The sequence below is a fragment of the Phyllopteryx taeniolatus genome, chromosome 16, assembly GCF_024500385.1.
Source record: "Phyllopteryx taeniolatus isolate TA_2022b chromosome 16, UOR_Ptae_1.2, whole genome shotgun sequence".
Classification (NCBI taxonomy): domain Eukaryota; kingdom Metazoa; phylum Chordata; class Actinopteri; order Syngnathiformes; family Syngnathidae; genus Phyllopteryx; species Phyllopteryx taeniolatus.
Genome location: NC_084517.1, coordinates 14473589 through 14491509, shown reverse-complemented (window position 1 = coordinate 14491509; position 17921 = coordinate 14473589). Strand labels below are relative to the sequence as shown.

The 17921-nt window shown below is 41.2% G+C and overlaps 1 protein-coding gene across 5 annotated transcripts in view; it reads left to right on the top strand.

Annotated features, from left to right (window-relative positions):
- The window catches only part of LOC133465724 (septin-9-like), an 80565-nt gene that overhangs the window by 29572 nt on the left and 33072 nt on the right, over window positions 1–17921 (top strand). For 3 of the 5 annotated variants that reach the window (XM_061748772.1, XM_061748774.1, XM_061748777.1), the window contains one exon: window positions 16772–17497. In XM_061748772.1, the coding sequence (XP_061604756.1) occupies window positions 16772–17497 (726 nt within the window). Of the gene's footprint in view, window positions 1–1982; window positions 2308–15849; window positions 16272–16771; window positions 17498–17921 lie in introns of those variants that run through there. The other 2 variants (XM_061748775.1, XM_061748776.1) reach the window with 2 other exon arrangements.

Sequence of the window (17921 nt, the reverse complement as noted above, 5' to 3'; positions counted from 1 at the left end):
CTAAAAATGTCCACATTTCAGCCTACAAGAACTCCACTTCGAAGTAAGAGGAAAATGTAATCTGTGCCTCGTGAGCCTATTGTGCCGTTTCACAAATCAAACCAAAGAAAGTTAATTTAAAACCATTTCTTGTGGCTGAATTTGCCTTCGTTTGACTTTTCATTGTTTGAGTTACAGTGATATTGTTGGGTAAGCTTTGAATTTGTGTATTCCTATTTTATATTTTTCTCTATTTGACGTTCATGTGCTGATAAAAAAAAAAAGAAAATAATCTGAAGTTACCCACTAGTTACTCAGTACTTCAGTTGAAACTTCAGTAGTTTTTTCCCACTGAATACTTACTCTTACTCAAGTAATGACGGACTAATCTTTACTTTTACTTGAGTCATGTTATTCTGAAGTAACAGTACTTTTACCTGAGTACACATTTTGGCTTTACCCACCTGTGCATGCAATGGACTACTCCATGTTTTTACTCCGCATCTGCAGACTTACAACAATCCATCCATGTAACCATGCAACCACCCATCCATCCATCCATCCATCCATCCATGCAACCATCCAACCAACCAACCCAACAAACCCTAACTGAAATAGTTTTCAGTTTTTTTCACTTTAATGTGGAGCAAGTGTACAAATAGATCCCATAGCGTTTGCTTCGTTCAATGCGCAAGAAGAGGCGAAAGTTGTGTCAGGACAACTCAGTTTCAGGTTCCAGGTACCTGTAGGTGTCATGGTCTGTGTTTTGTGTTTGGGTTGTGTTTAGTTTTGTTCCATGTTTTCCTGTGTTCCATGTTTGTCGTGTGCTCATTAGGTTGTTGTGTCCACCTGTTCTCGTCTATTTTGTGTCGACCAATCAGCTCTCTCCAGCCACTCGTGTCTTGTCCAGGTGTTCCTCGTTGTCTCGTCAATTTGTTTGTATTTAGTTCCCTGGGTTCTTTCAGTCCTTGTCGGTTCATTGTCGTTGTCACATGTCTTGCCATGTCATAGTCGCCAGTTGTTTTTGTCATAGTCGCCAGTTGTTTTTGTCATAGTCGCCTGTTGTTTTATCATTGTGATTAAATATTATTATTTTGAGATTCCCGCACTCCTGCCTTGCCTCCCTGCTTCCCTGCAATTGGGTCCACCATGTTCTTGCCTTGCGTTCCTCGCCGTCGCCCTAACCATGTTCATGACAGTAGGTAGATTTGTTTTGCAGCAGGAGTCTCTACATAAATGTGGAGACAACAACCACAACAGTAGCCAAACATAAAACATTACAAGTACTCAAGCCCCCCATTAAAACTAAGCCCTAAATCTAGAAAAAAAATACATTAAAATAGATAAACAAATAAATAAACATACCTCACTTCCACCTTATGTGCCCAATGTTGCTATGTTCGTATGCCTGGAACAAAACAATTTCTATACCACTTGGTTTTGCATTTTTTGACTGTGAACCTTCGCTCAGAAGGCAGCTTCACCATGACAACGCACCTGCTCTCAATGCCATAAGCATCTGACAGTTCCTGGCTGAGGACATCGCCGGGCTGGAACATCCTCCTGAGTCACCCGATTTGGCTGAGTTTTTGTTTTTTCCCCCTTTTCTAAAGCACAAGGGGGTGACCAAAAGGACCCATTTTGAAGACGTGGCTGACATCAATAAGGCTGTAACGACCGAGCTGCAGAGGATCCTGGAAGAATTCTTCCAGGAGTAGATGAACATGTGGCAGAGAAGGTTGGAAAAGTGCATACATCAGTCCTGCAACTTTTCTGACACACCTCGTAGGATAAAAAGCAATCTGTTGGGAAGTATTGCTTTAGTGGACAGAGCACACCCGATCCCATTGATGGAAAAACTCAGCATCAACAACAAATGCTCCATCAGCTGACAAGAGCAACTTTCAGTCACGTGACTAAGGCCACAGGAAGCAGGCCCGTGAAAAAGCCGTGGAAGTGGGAGGGAAGCATGGATGTACGTGAGGAGGGGGAGGGAAGCCAGAGGGAGAGAGAGGGGGAAGCAGAAGGGAGGAAAAGAGGAGGCAAGAGAAGTTGTGAAAAAAGTGAGCAGAGTGAGAGAAGAGAGACTTTAGTTTGGATCTGGTGTTTTCTTTTCTTCCCCTCCCTCCTCCTCCTCTGCTTCTCCTTTGCGCTGGATTCCTAATTTGGGATTTGTTTAAAATCTGGACCGCTTCTTTGGACGACGTTTCCTTGCTGGGTGAAAGGGAACCCTCGCATGATAAACACACTCGTCCCCCCCTAAAAAAAAAAATATGTCTGATTCCACAGTCAACGCTCACTTGGAGGGGATCATATCAGACTTTGAAGGTTAGTTGTGTGCTTCCTTTCCTTCAAGTGATTTTCTTGTGCTTGTCATTGAATATGTAACCCCTGCCATGAGGACAGCAGCCTTAGATGTTTTCCACATGTTTGATTGGGACTGGACAGCATCTGGAAAAACTAAGAGGGCTTTCTTGACATCTGTGGTTGTGGTTTAAGGGAAAATGCGTGCTAAAAGTGTCCTAAACTGTGTTTGTTAATGCTGTTGTGAGCTTGTAGCTGCAAAGCCCAAAAAAGGGTGCAATCAGCCTTTCTTCTCAGGAACCTGACTCACAATATGAGTGTGCTACTGACCATAAAGAGGCTGGTACTTTTTGGGGTGGTATCCTCAAACAATACTGCATTTGTCCCATTTATATTTGATTACTAATGCACAGAAATATCTTTTTGACCTCTGGAAAGGGTACAAACTGTTTTATTAGAAAAATGTTTTCATAGTGTAATAGTTCACGTAGTCTTGCAATTGATTGATTGCCAACCAGTCCAGGGTGTAGTTCGGTACAGCTCCTGCTGTGAAAATCAATGGTGCGTAGATGGATCCATGCATGGATGAAACATAATTTACCCTGATGGCTTTGGGGTACACACTGTACATCAGTGGTATCAATTTTGTGCATACCCACACATGGGGACCAAAGATAGTAAACTAATTATTTGTAAATATACATACTGTCTGAGTACGAGGTGCCTGAACTTGTTGGCATTTCTCTCCCTCATAATTGACGTGAGAAGCAGACATTCACTGCCTAATCGTTATATTCTCCTCAAAAGCTGTGCTGATCTCAAATCCAAAGGGATGCAACACTGCCCTCTCCAGGGATCTGTTAGTCATTACAGTGATTTACAAACCTGAATTTCTCAAACTGGGCGACACCCCCTTCCTCTGGGCATTCTTGTCATATGGAACACATTCTGAACAACTCATGTCAATTTCTTAGGGGGAATTAAACTCATTAGTCGCTTATTTGAAAAATAGTTGCGAGGGCCTTGTTCGCCTGTTAAGAATGTTTTTCAAGTTTAATTTGTACCCCAGAATGTTTGAGAGCCCTTGATTAGATTAGATTCAGAATAAGACACAATGAATTAGTCTCCGGTGGTTGGAGTCACTCTTGTACTTTCGCAAAACAGATAAGTGACTCCAACTACCAAAGATTATACCTACTGTGTGTCTTTGGTGCAGATGGTATCCATGATTGTAGTTTTGATTGATTTTCATGCTTGTTAGGTTTTTGCACTACCATGCTAATGTACCATTAGCACAATAGCATACTTGGCTGAGTCATATTTAAATGTTTTCGGAAAACAAGGAATTAACACAATCTTTAGCAAGCACATTGGAATTTTTTTTATTTAGTAACAGTAAGTTAAAAATGACTTGGGCAATTATGTTATTAGGCTAATGATACAAGTTACATTGGAGTCTAATGACTAGTCTTGTGTGGTATTATGGCGATTTTCATATTTTCATGCCGGTTTATGCACCAACATGCTTTATGCAATGATTTACCAGGAGGTCCACAAGTTAGTGTTAATGGGAAGTACAGTACACACAGGCTAGGAAGTACTAAAATTGGATGGCTTGATGGATGGGTGCATTAATGTAACCATCGTAGATAGTGTACCCCCTGTTCATGGACATACTTATCCATCCATCCAGCCAGCCATTTTCTATAGTGCATATCCTCATTAAGGTCACTTGTAAGATGGAGCCTATTCAAGTGGACTTTGAGGCGAGAGGCGAAGTACAGCCCCTGGACTAGTCGCCAGCCATTTGCAGTAAAAGATTATATCAACTGTAGTTATCTGTATGTATTGGTTATATTAGATATCTGCATTAGCAATACGCTTATTGCAGTCATGTTTTTTGTTTACTTTCATCTTGGAGGTCTGATCTTGGAAGTTTTCACAGCTCTCTGGAATGCACCATTTGTGCAGGTGGCGTCCATGGTTGTAGTTTTTTGTTGATGTGCTGCCATGACTCATGACACTGAATTATAGTGCAATGGGACCTCAAATTTCACGCCCCTGGCCTTGGGGGTTGCACAATTTGAAATGACGTAAGACTCAAGCACCTCTGGCAAACTTTAGCAAATGTCATGAGACTTAAGACTCAGTAATCATCTGAAGGATTATTCCTGCAAGTTTCTTGTTCTTTCTTTGGATTTTTTTTGTGTTTTAAAGTACTAGTGATGGCAAAAAGGGAAAGTGTGATAATAGCATGGAAATTGAACTTATTGCAATGTGGTATAGTGGTACACATGTTTCTGTCCTGGCTGCTTAATACAATATGGCTAATTGGCTACTGCTAATACATACTGCATTTTGATACTGAATTATTTATTTAGAACTATTTAAAAAATATGAACACATTGAAGGTTAAGCAGTGTCCAGAAGCCATTTTCCAGGTTCAACTAGCAACTAGCAAACATACTTGATTACTTTATCAAATAGTTTTGTTAATAGTCATAGATCGACTAGCAGCCATTATGGGTTTTGATTCTTTTTGTTTTTGGATAAGGATAGTGCACATTGATGAACATTAATCATACATCTCTGTAAAACTTTCCAGATTATATCGCAGCTGCCAGTTTGCATCTGTAGTCCTGTATATAAATAGAGAAATAAGAGCGGATAACAGCGGATAAATAGATAAAAATACAAGTAAATGAGACATTCACATAATGAATGAGAATGCGCTTAAGTTTTTATATAGCTGGGGAAGGGGGACTCCGAACTTTTCCCCTAACTGCGTCATTGGGCAGCCGTTTTAGGAACATCGAAATGGTGAAAAACAGTTAACCGCTATAGCTCTACATTACAGTACTACATAGTTCAGTCTTTTCATGTTTTCAGCAAGGTGTAGGCGGCGTGGTGGTGAGGGTAAGAGTACGACCTACAACCGGAGGGTCGCCGGTCCCTATCCCCGAGCGTGTCGTCATTGTGTTTCTGGGCAAGACACTTAACCCACATTGCCTACGAATGAATGTGGTCGGATGTTTTGTGGTGATGGAAGGGGCTGTAGGTGCAGAATGGCTTTCGTCAGACTGCCCCAGGGCAGCTGTGGCTATACAAGTAGGTTACCACCATTATTATTATCATAATTATCTTCAAACCTAGAAACTAATTTCTGAATTCACTTTATAGTGTCTTTAAACATATCTAAAGAAGTCTAATTCTCAACTTGGTGTTATCAATCACTCAGAAGTTATTAGTGTGATATTAAAAAAATGTGATATCGTGTAACATTCAGCTTAAATGGTGTGATGCAACATTCTATTTTTTTTATTGTTTTAAATAAACTATTGTGTGACAAATTTTCATGACATTTTTTCAACATTAAAAAAAGTACATAAAAAGTGTGATATTTTTTACTAGTAATGTTCTACTTTTGTTAAATTTTTATTTAAAGTCTTTAAAAATAGTGTCCTATCGTTCAACATTGTAACTTTTTCTTGTAACCCTTTGATGCGGGTTGTGTTAAAATGTATTGTTATAATATATGCAGCAGGCCAATTAGAAAAAACATGCCCCAAATGGTCCCCAAAGCCACTCCCTTGTCAGGGCTCCTCTTGCTTCTCATCACTCGCCCCTTGCCAACACATTCACCTCCCACTCCTCTTCATCCTCTGGCTGTTCATCCCCTCTTACTCTCTCAGCAGCTTGTCCATCCTCGGGTGCTTTCTCCGCTCCTGGTGGGGGAAGCAACAAGTCCAATTGTCCCCTACCACCACTGATGCACCCAGCCTGTGTGTCTATCTGCCTCCTGTCTTTTAATGGCACGCATACAGCCATTGGGAAACGCATCCACACCTGTCCGGGGTGGCTTCTCTGTCAACACCAGTTTGCTCGTGGTATGCAAGCTGAATGTACCGCTGACTTGTTAGGCCTTTAAACGAGCAGAAAGATAAACTGCATTCTGAAGAAAAAACAACCAGAGTGAGTGGGGGGAAGACATGTCCGCCATGTGGTTTAAAATCATGCTTTTTGTCTCGTGTGTGTCACATAATGGGCCACTGTTTTTGTCAGTGAAGTGTGTCCTTCCCCTGGAAGGGCTTTTGCGTGTTGATGCATTAATTTCACCACTGTGAGAACACTGCAGCACATCCAGCACAGTTCTATGACAGTGGATGCTTTAAGTTACATGCCTATCAGGTTGTGCAATTTGCAATTCGACGGGAGTTTTCATTGCTATGATCATGGGGATGAATTTCAGCAGTCAGCAAAGGCCGTATTGTCAGACTAAATACGGACATGTATGACCGAGATTCTCAAACATGGCCATACGATTATCAAAGTGTGTAGTTGTAATAAATTGTCACAGAGAACACTGTTATATCCAGTTTAGTAATGGGGTACATGTTACCATCCATGATTGCAGTTTTACTTGATTTGTTTTAATCCTTCATAAGTAAAAACAGATTTTAAGCCTTTTTTTTTTTTTACAATTAACAACTACATGATGTACAGTAGTGGCTTGAGATAAGAGTGACTCGATTTACGAGTTTTTCGAGATACGAGCCGTTGCTCGGCTGACTTTTTGCTTTGACTTGCGACCAAAAATTTGAGACACAAGCGCTGTATGGTGGCAGTGAACTCAACTGAGCTCACTTCACAACAAACAGCACTTTGGCAGGTCGTAAACAATTCTTCCAAAAAAGTCTTCAAGTTGTTCATTACCTCTCCCAGTTGAAGTTTACTGTCAAAATAAACATAAAAGTATGTACCTTTCAGCATTAATGGTGCCTTCACAGATGTGAAGTTACCCATGCCATTGGCACTAACACAGCCCCATACCATCACAGATGCTGGCTTTTGAACTTTGCGTCCATAACAGTCCGGATGGTTCTTTTCCTCTTTGGCCCGGAGGACACCACGTGCACAATTTCCAAAAACAATTTGAAATGTGGACTCGTCGGACCACAGAACACTTTTCCACTTTGCATCCGTCCATCTTCGCTGAGCTCGGGCCCAGAGAAGCCGGCGGCGTTTCTGGGTGTTGTTGAAAAATGGCTTTTGCTTTGCATAGTAGAGTTTCAAGTTGCACTTACGGATGTAGCGCCAAACTGTATTTACTGACATTGGTTTTCTGAAGTGTTCCTGAGCCCATGTGGTGATATCCTTTACACATTGATGTTGGTTTTTGATGCAGTGCCACCTGAGGGATCGAAGGTCATGGGCATTCAATGTTGGTTTTCGGCCTTGCCGCTTACATGCAGTGATTTCTCCAGATTCTCTGAACCTTTTGATGATATTATGGACCGTAGATGATGAAATCCCTAAATTCCTTGCAATTGTACTTTGAGGAACATTGTCCTTAAACTGTTCGACTATTTTCTCACGCACTTGTTCACAAAGAGGTGAACCTCACCCCATCTTTGCTTGTGAATGACTGAGCAATTCAGGGAAGCTCCTTTTATACCCAATCATGGCACCCACCTGTTCCCAATTAGCCTGTTCACATGTGGGATGTTCCAAACAGGTGTCAACTTTCTCATTTTTGCCACCTGTCCCAGCTTTTTTGGAACGTGTTCCAGCCATAAAATTCTGAGTTAATGATTATTTGCTAAAAACAATAAAGTTTATTAGTTTGAACATTAAATATCTTGTCTTTGTAGTGTATTCAATGAAATATAGGTTGAACATCATTTGCAAATTATTGTATTCTGTTTTTATTTATGTTTAACGTCTCAACTTCATTGGAATTGGGGTTTTATTTTCTTTGCTGAATTTTTTTATAAAACTGTAGGCCAAGCTACCCTGCCCCCCCACAAAAAAACAAAACAAAAAAAAAACCCACGAAGCTGCTGGGCTTTCCGTTTACCTGATGCAGTTAACATAATTTTATTCCATGCCTTCTTTTGAAAAACAGGATCTTTGCGTGCAGTGTAAAGATATCTGATAACCCAGTAAGAAGACATCTGGCTTCTATTGATTTCTTTTGTCGCTCCAGCTGTCACTTATCTCTTTTCTCTCAGTTGACCTCTTTCCTCCTTGCTTTTTTTTCCCTCAGACCGCCAGGGAGACTTGCTGGCTCAGGGATAGGAAATTCCATTGGAGCTGGATTTCTGTTGTGGGTGACGAGGCTATAACACAAATGTTCAGTGTCAGAGGAGATCCAATACAAGAGCTATATTACAAACAACTGCTGAAAATACTGTTTTGATTGACACTGTCGGAGGGGTACACTTCACAATACGTAGTGTAACAGTGGAGGGCAGAGTATTTGGTACTTGGGCTCTCAGTGGGGACTTACCTTGACTTATTCCACCTCTTAATACCACCACTATAACATTGCAGTTATAGAAAACCTCAATAGTATGCAAAACGCAACATAAGTGCATCAAACTGAACCACGTACATCATCTGGTGCAGTTCAAAAATCAATATTTATCCAGTAAAATGACAAAGATTTGTTTACTAAAATACATCATACTCACCAGAGATGCTGATTATTAAATGTACTAATGTACTAATGTGTGTTGATGTTTTGCTAGTCAAACCAATCAGATGATGTAAAAATGCTGACCAGCCAGCTGGTCCTGTGAGGCGAATTTGAAATCTGATTAGTTAAAGAAACATTCCATTGCTACTATTTAACACTAATAGAAGCAGTGCAGCCAAGAGGCAATAATTTCATGTAACAAATATTAAAAGTCAGGTTATAAATGTAGGTTGGTACTTCTGATAATGTTTAGGCCAGCAGAGAAGGCCTTATAAAGGGTTTATAAACTATTCATAAATGTTAGTAATGCCCTAATAAGCTAGTTATAATTCATTAATGCACACTTAGAAAGGCTTGTGATACAACAATATATGCTGGCTCACTATTTATCATCATATCTATTTATAAAGCCACACTTTGTTTTTATTTATTTTGTCAAAGAGGAAGAAGTATGTTTAATCATCTTTTTTTTTTTATCAATGAAAAACAAGTGTTAACATACTATTTGAGTTCTACTTGGCAAGTGGGTCAAAATATAAATACTGTATATTTCACCAACTTTACAGAATCATTTCACAAGTGTCAAATACCGATATTGTGGTTATACGATGTTCTCATTAATTATACGCTTTTCTCATTAATCTCCTCCATGTAATGTCAATACCGTGTATCAAAAACAACAAATGGTTTACTAACACATAACTAACTCATCAAAAACCAACGGGTAACCTATTTTTAAAGTGGTACCACTATACTAGTCCACTTCATCATACTGAGAACAGTTCCTAATATATTGGCTACCTTATGGCTCGGGGGGGTCAAAAATATCAGAAGCTCCTTTCAGCATTATGCAGTGCAGTTCTACATCACTGCAAAATAATATTTAGCTTCATGGAAGGGGGGAATAATGGTGTTGATGTTATCAAACTGCCATCTGAAAACAGAAGTCTGAACTGAACATGCAGCAAGATTTCTATTGTACAGGTATGAGAGAAGTATTTGTTTATTTTACATATGCAGGGAATCTTTGATCGTTTCCTTGTTTCGTAAGTATAATATAGCAAGGGTAAAACTATTTAAAAGAGCTATAGTGAGTCAAACATAAAAGTGTGTTATTAAATTTGGTGAGGCAAAGATGGAAACATTTGCAGTAGATCCATCAGAAGTATGTCCTCAACTATTGATCTTTTCATCATTTTCATATGGCGAACCCACGAGGAAGGAGGAGGAGGTATTTTCCCGTAAGTAAAGCCGATGATAGCCTTCATCTGCCGTCTCCGTCCTTGTCAGTGTTATCAGGTTGCGTTACACTCAGCAGCAAAGATAAGTTTCCTTGTCCATGACACCAGTTGTACGGCTGCAGCAGGGAGGCAGCAGCGGAGTTCACACATTGGATATACATACATACATAACATAACATGGAAGCCAAAATACCCAGAGAAAACCCATGCAAGCCTGAGGAAAACATGCAAACTCCGCACAGCAAGGCTTGGGCCGAGATTCTAACTCTCGCCCTCATCCGTGCACATGCATGATGCAAAGCAGTGTTTAACCTTGCTCTCCAGCTGTGCTTAAATACACACATACACAGACGAACACACACACACACACACACACACACCGCGTCTACAAGGCTGTCGGCGTGTTGTTTCAGTCGTCACACAGCGGACTCACCACAGTTAGCACAACAGCAGGCAAACGTGTCATTATATCACAGTCATGGTCACACACAGTCTGTGGGATAAGCACGGCGCTCGACTCGTGCCTTTTGTTGTTGCTGTTGTTTACAATGACAATACATAAACTGTAAACTATTCTCGTATAGAAAAGAGTAATTCAAGAGAAGAGAAACAAGAGAAACTAAAGCATACTTAAAATAAGTGTGTTTGAACGGTTCATGCTATTTTTCATTGAATCGTGTTGTGTGTGTTCATAAGTACATTGCAGTTGAAAAAAATGGCAAATAATGAATCAGAATAATTCCAGGTACTAAGTGGTGGATTAGAGTAGTGACTAGTACGTCTGCCTCTCAGTCCTGGGGTTCTGGGTCCGAATCTCGACTGTCCTTCCTGTGTGGAGTTTGCATGTTCTTTGCTTGCTCCAGCTTGCTTCCACATTTTGAGAACATGCGTGTTGGGTTGGGCCTCACGCGTCGGATCAAAAATGTCGTATCACATTCGCTTTTTCAACAAAAACAAATGTTTTCAGGTATGAAGGGAGAGCCAGCCGGCAGCTGCCAAGCCGTACCAATACAGTATTTAGAGTATAAATCTATTGTGTTTTACAATAAAATGTAACAAAATTTATAATTTGATCTGTAGCTGTGGCTGAAAAGCGAAGCGTGGTGACTGATGAGTCTGTCGCCGATATATACGAGTGCAGTCAAAGAAAATGGCTGTCATTAGCAAAAGCTGCTCAAATATCTATGCCCTTCTTTATCCCGGATCCCGAGGCGTTCCCAGGCCAGCCGAGAGACAGTCTTTACAGCGTGTCCGGGGTCTCCTCCCGGTGGGACGTGTCCGGAACACCTCACCAGGGAGGCGTCCGGGAGGCATCCGAATCAGATGCCCCAGCCACCTCATCTGGATCCACTCGACGTGGAGGAGCAGCGGCTCTACTCTGAGCCCCTCCCGGATGACCGAGCTTCTCACCCTATATCCAAGGGAGAGCCTGGACACCCTGCGGAGGAAACTTATTTCGGCCGCTTGTATCCGGGATCATGTTCTTTCGGTCACGACCCACAGCTCGTGACCATAGGTGAGGGTAGGAACGTAGATCGACCGGTAAATCGAGAGCTTCGCCTTTCGGCTTATCTTCTTCTTTACCACAACAGACCGATACAAAGTCTGCATCACTGCAGATGCTGCAACGATCCGCCTGTCGATCTCCCGTTCCATTCTTCCCTCACTCTTGAACAAGACTCCAAGATACTTGGAACTCCTCCACTTGGGGCAGGATCTCATCCCTGACCCGGAGAGGGCACGCCACCCTTTTCCGACTGAGGACCATGGTCTCAGATTTGGAGGTGCTGATTCTCATCCCAGCCGCTTCACACTCGGCTGCGAACTGCTCCAGTGAGAATTGGAGATCACGACTTGATGAAGCGAACAGAACCACATCATCTGCAAAAAGCAGAGATGCAATTTTGAGGCCACCAAACCCCCTCTACACCTCGGCTGCGCCAGTTTGAGCTACCAAAATGAAATTACATCATATGATGAAAAAAATACCTTGTTGTAAGGGATGCATTAAATAAATGATATGCAGCATCCACGGGAACTTGTTTTTTTTCTGGTATTCTAGCTACAAAAGCCACTCAAGTACTGATAGTTACCATATTACCTCAGGCCCTGACTTGCATGTCGACTGATACTGTGTGGGAATACAGTAAGCTTTGGATCAGGAAGGAAATATAGTGCATGAACAATAGTGGCTTTATTATAATTATACAGTTGAACCTCCTAAATCCAACGCCCCAACAGTGGTATAATTTCAAACATTTTCTAGAAAAGTATAAGTCAGTCTTGCAATATGTCAAACCTCAGCTCTGTTAACACTTAAAGCAATAACTCCATGTGCTTTTATGACATTTATTTGAATGGTACAGTACAAATCTTTGCTGTAAACACACCAGATTTAGTCAAATGCTAATTTTCATATTGTCGTTGTTGGGCGGAATCCTCGCATCTCCAAAATGAAAACTTTTCAGGAAAAAATACATAAATAAATGAATTCCACCATCTTGCTTGAGTTACCAAACACTGCATTGTTCAAGTTGGTATTATACCTTATATTGCTATCATATACTGTTACACACCAACATCAACACAGTACCACCCACAAATTATGTTCAATTGTTAATTTAAGCAGATACAAATTGCTAATTTATTAGGCTGTCATTGATTAAAATGGTACGGACAAGTCGGCGCCGCCAGCTGTGCAGATCAAACTGCGCCCCAAATCAGACAAAATGCCTTTAATACTTCACAAACTCAAATGACTGTGGTAACATCATCTTCCCGAACTCTATTGTAAATTTGTAAGCCATGAGTGATGAAGTTAATAAAATGTTGCGTTGACTAAGCAGTGTACTTGGCATAAATTAATCTGGAGGCAATTTACCTTGAGGTTGACCGCTTCCTTCTTCAACAAAGCATGACAGATATCCATCCATCCATCCATCCATTTTCTGAGCCGCTTCTCCTCACTAGGGTCGAGGGCGTGCTGGAGCCTATCCCAGCTATCAACGGGCAGGAGGCGGGGTACACCCTGAACTGGTTGCCAGCCAATCGCAGGGCACATACAAACAAACAACCATTCACACTCACATTCACACCTACGGGCAATTTTAGTTGTCAATTAATCTACCATGCATGTTTTTGGGAAGTGGGAGGAAACCAGAGTGCCCGGAGAAAACCCACGCAGGCACGGGGAGAACCTGCAAACCGGGGATTGAACCCCGCTCCTCAGAACTGTGAGGCAGACGCTCTAACCAGTCGTCTACCGTGCCGCTGACAGATATCCATTTTTAACAAAATAGGCTTACTCAGCAAGACTTTCAATCTTGAGGCAACATAATGCCACACGGCACCCCCAGAGTGAGGGAAGAGGCAGAATTTTACGACACTTCTCAGACAGTGCAAGTGTTCAAGAAAGTTAATAGAGTTGCTCTCAAGCTATTTTTAGCACTTTAAATTGCTTAATAACGTGTAAAAATAGCAAACGGTGTGGTGACATCTGACAGACCAATAGTAACGATTTTTCAAAAATATGAAATCGACCATATTTGGACATGCGACGATATGTAGTCCCATACGAAATTAGAACAATGTTGAAGTCAACCATCACAGAACTGTGTTGTGTGAGGTTCAATTATAAATCTGTTTTGGCATCAATGTGACATATTTGGTTGATGGTCAACTTCATCATGTAGGAAATTCTGATTAGTAATTCAAGTGAAACTAAGTACCGAGGGATTATAATGAGCATTGTACAAAGTAAATTTGGGTACAGATAACGCTGCTGATTCACACGGCGTATTTCGCATTGCACCGAGTGAATACTGTGAGCCAGCTGCTTCTCTGTTGACTCACTCGCTTACTACCATCAGCCACAGAAGCGCTGTGAAAACAGCAAGTATTGCAGGAAGAACATCTTCTCCCATGTTGGTGCCTATCTTATAAGCGAGCCAGATGCCTGCGTAGGCTGAGTATTTATTTGGGACAGAGACTTATTGCTGCATGGCCTGTAGCTGCTGTGGTCTGGGCCGTAGCAGAGGTGTCACCCTCACATCTGTCATGAAGCAAACGGTGGCCACAGAGAGAGCGCTCTTTCAACAACTCAGTGGATTTGTTGTTGTGCTTAGCAGAAAATAGCGACGCTGTCAGAGAATTATTAATTTCACAGTAGGTTTGTTATTGTGGCTTTAGCAGTGGTGTGGAAACGCACTGCAGTATGGCAATCTGTTTGAGAATTTATTCGATATCCCACTAGTGCATTGAATTGTCCATATACTACAGTAATATGCTCTTTGCTTTCGCTAGCAAGACAATTCAGCACCCTAGTACAATGACTACAACACACTAGAAGAACAACTGCATGCTACTAGTGAGACAAAACTTTACAATTGTTGACAACTGTGTACTGCTAGTGTTATTAGTAACATTATACAATTCTACTAAATAACATCTAGTGCTTCACTAGCAGTACTAGTGGCATGCAGATGTCGACTAGTGCAGTTTTACCTCACTAGTAACCTGTAGTTGTTCTACGCAGAAATATTATATAGTAGTGAAAAAAATGGGGCTAGTAAGACATAGTCAGTAGTGCATCCTAGTTAGGGCTGTACGATATTGTGTGCCCAGTAGTCACAGCACAGGGTCTGCTGCTATGTTAGTGTGCTACAGAGAATCCACTGTAATATCACAAGTGACCAGCAGAGGGACCTGTTTGGACATGCGCAAAGATTAAAATATTGTACACCTGCTATATTTTCTATTTTGCTCTTCAGGATGAAACTAGGCAGGCACGCGGAAGCTGCATGAGTGCGCGAGGTGCGTTCAGGGACACTGCGTACATTGGAGTAAATATGTTCTTGTGTAATACAGTACATAATTGTAAAACGGGATTACTAGGGAAATTATTATTTGTATCAGAAAGCATTAGTTAAAATACTGTACAATCACACTATGATATATGAAATTTATTTTGTTTTGTAATATAATAGATACATTATTTTGTTCATATAGTCAGCCAGAGCTGCAAGGAATGCAAAGTTATCAATCTCCTTTCTCCATCAATCATGCCATACCGTGTTACGTGTTTTTGTTTGCACATTAAGGACAAAAGTCCTGTTTTTCGTTTAATTCCCCATTAAAAAACACAAAAAAAAACACTATTCAAGCAACACGATCTTCCTCACGTTTTTTTTTAGATTGTAAATGTCAATGTCATTTTTTTCCAATATCATGCAGCCCTAGTCCGAGTTGTTCTACTAGTGTGCTGAATGTTGTTAAATATTGTAACCAATATATTACACACACACAACTCTCAGTATGATGCAGTGTATGCCTTCACTGCTGAAAAACTGCTTAACCACAATAATAAATATATTGCTGAATTTATGCCCCTCATTAAAAAAACAAGTACTGGTATTATGTAATTAGATTGAGTAGGTGAATCAAGTGAGTATATTTAGACATTAAACAAATAATCTGAACAAACACATACATCATACACAAAATAGATGCCTCATCTCACACATGTGTTGGTAGATGCGACACGCCCATTTAGAGTTCCGTGCCGGCGAAGCGAGGGAAGTGAAAGAAAGAAAACCAAAAGACCAACCATACCAGTACATTGTGCTGCATACGGTTGCGTAAAACGGCGTACAATTACGCCAAAGGAACGGAGTCCCTTTCACATGAAAAAATATATTTGGATATATTCTTTGATTTTTTTTAAATGCTCTATTTATAGCATAGGCATTGGCGTTGACAAAACAGTTATCGTCATGAAAATCGATTGAGAAATAAGCAAGTTACGACTTAATTTCAATGTTGCCTTCTATGGGAACGTCGACATTTCCAACATGGCCGCTATATAAGCACGTTGATTAGCCGGGCTGTTTCGTTGCGCTGGCGTATCTACGCAATCTTATCTATTGGCCTTATTAGCAGACACTACTGTTTACTATTATTTTGAATAACAAACTTTATTCAAATGAACAATTTGGGTTACAGGAGGCGCACGAGGCGATGGCTGCGCATGCGCCAATTGTTTAACAGGTGTTCTTAACGTCTGACCCCACCAAGATTTTGATGTCGACGTAAATTCTCCCCGTAAAATACTGCGTCTTTAATTGGTTCTTGAGCTGGAGTTCGAACCGGCAGTTTGACGACTACATTTGTTTCATTTTTTTTGACGAAGGTGAACATTATTTTTCAGCGAGTGTTTTACTTGGATTTTACCAGCGCAATGCTATCGAGCTATGTGAAACGAGTCAAGTCAGGTGAGGTTAGCGTGTGTAAACTTAAAATTAAACGTTTGTTGAAACGGTGGATTGCCGCCGTGACTAAAAAAAAACAAAACCAAAGCAAAGAAAACATGCATAAGTATGTGGAAGTGTTTAGTGCAAATGTTTATTTTTCACGCACACTTCTCTTGTTCTTAGCATCTTTACTCCCGTTTGTGGTTAGATGGTTTGTAGTTGCGTAAGCAACTTAAGTTCCTCTGGATAGAATGAACCTCTGAAGGAGCTTCAAAAAAGGAATGCGTGTTTCTCCCAAAAATGACACCACACACTGAAGGATTATCCCCTCTCTTTGTTGGACGGCCTTAAATACAAGCGTTTCCGGCCCTGCCTAACTTGTCATTTTTAGATCATGTTTGCTTTGCTTTGTTTAGCTTTTTTTTTTTTTTTTGCATACTTCTGCAAGGATGGGTTCAGGGTGAGTAAAGCCAATTTCAGTCTTTTGTGTCATGCCTAACCAGAAATATTTTGTTTTCCAGCTCTGAAACGGTCATTTGAAGTGGAGGACACGGATTCATCCACGCACCCCTCACCTCTGTCCCGTCGGACCACCAACCCTCTCCGCTCATCCCTCTCCTCGACGTCCAGCCAGAGGAGTTATGACCTGAGCTCCCGCAACTCCGACTCCTCCAATCCACGTTCCCCAAAAACCGGCATGAGACGCATTGAGTTATCAGGGGGTCGCAACCCCGACGCGGCTTCTTCTCGCCGCACTGAAATCTCCATTGAGGTCTCCTCCAAGCAGATTGATAACTCACCCAGTGCTGGCATCACCCGCTTTGGTCTTAAGAGACCTGAGGTGAGCCTGGGTAGTCGGAGCACCCCACCTGACAGTTCTCCTAATCCCATCTCCAGTTCCACAAGCAGGCGGGCAGAACTTAGCATGGCACGGCTGAATGAGCCACCCGCACCCCCAAGGAGGACGGACGCCCAGCTCTCGTCCACACCCGTCTCTAGAATTCCTGAGCCACCTCAGAGAAGAGCGGAGCTCCCGTCATCCTCCCTCAGTCCGGTCGAGGTGGCCCGGAGGCCTGAAATTCCGAGCTTCAGACAACCAGATGGTTTCGTGCCAGCCGCTGCAGTGGAGAACAACAACCACCTGCCGCCTGCTGCCCCCAGTGCACCTCTGCCATGTCTGGCTGACAGTAGGGTGGAGTGGGTGCCGCCCACTGTCACAGAAACACCCACGGCTCGACCCACAGACCGTAAGTAACTAAAAAGCACTTTTATATTCCCCGACACATGAGAACCTACAAAGTCTGACTGAAGTTTCCCATTGATATGAGTTATATTTGGAGTTCTTTGTCTCAGCCTGGAAACTGGCATCGTCATTTAACCTTTATTAACTATATAAACAATAACATTTAACATATCGCTGGCATCGGACGTAATCCTCGCATCTCAGACTGTTTAATAATTTGTAAAAATAACAGTATAATAATAATACAAATATATAGTATAACCATATTAAATTGACCAAGTTCTGAAATGGGAAGCTGTTTTAAAACATATACAATTTAAAAAAAAATAAATAAATAAAAAATAAATAAATAAATAAATAAATAAATAAAAAAAAGTAAAATAACTGAAAAATGAGGCCAGCATAAAAAGTTTATTCCTAATTTTTTA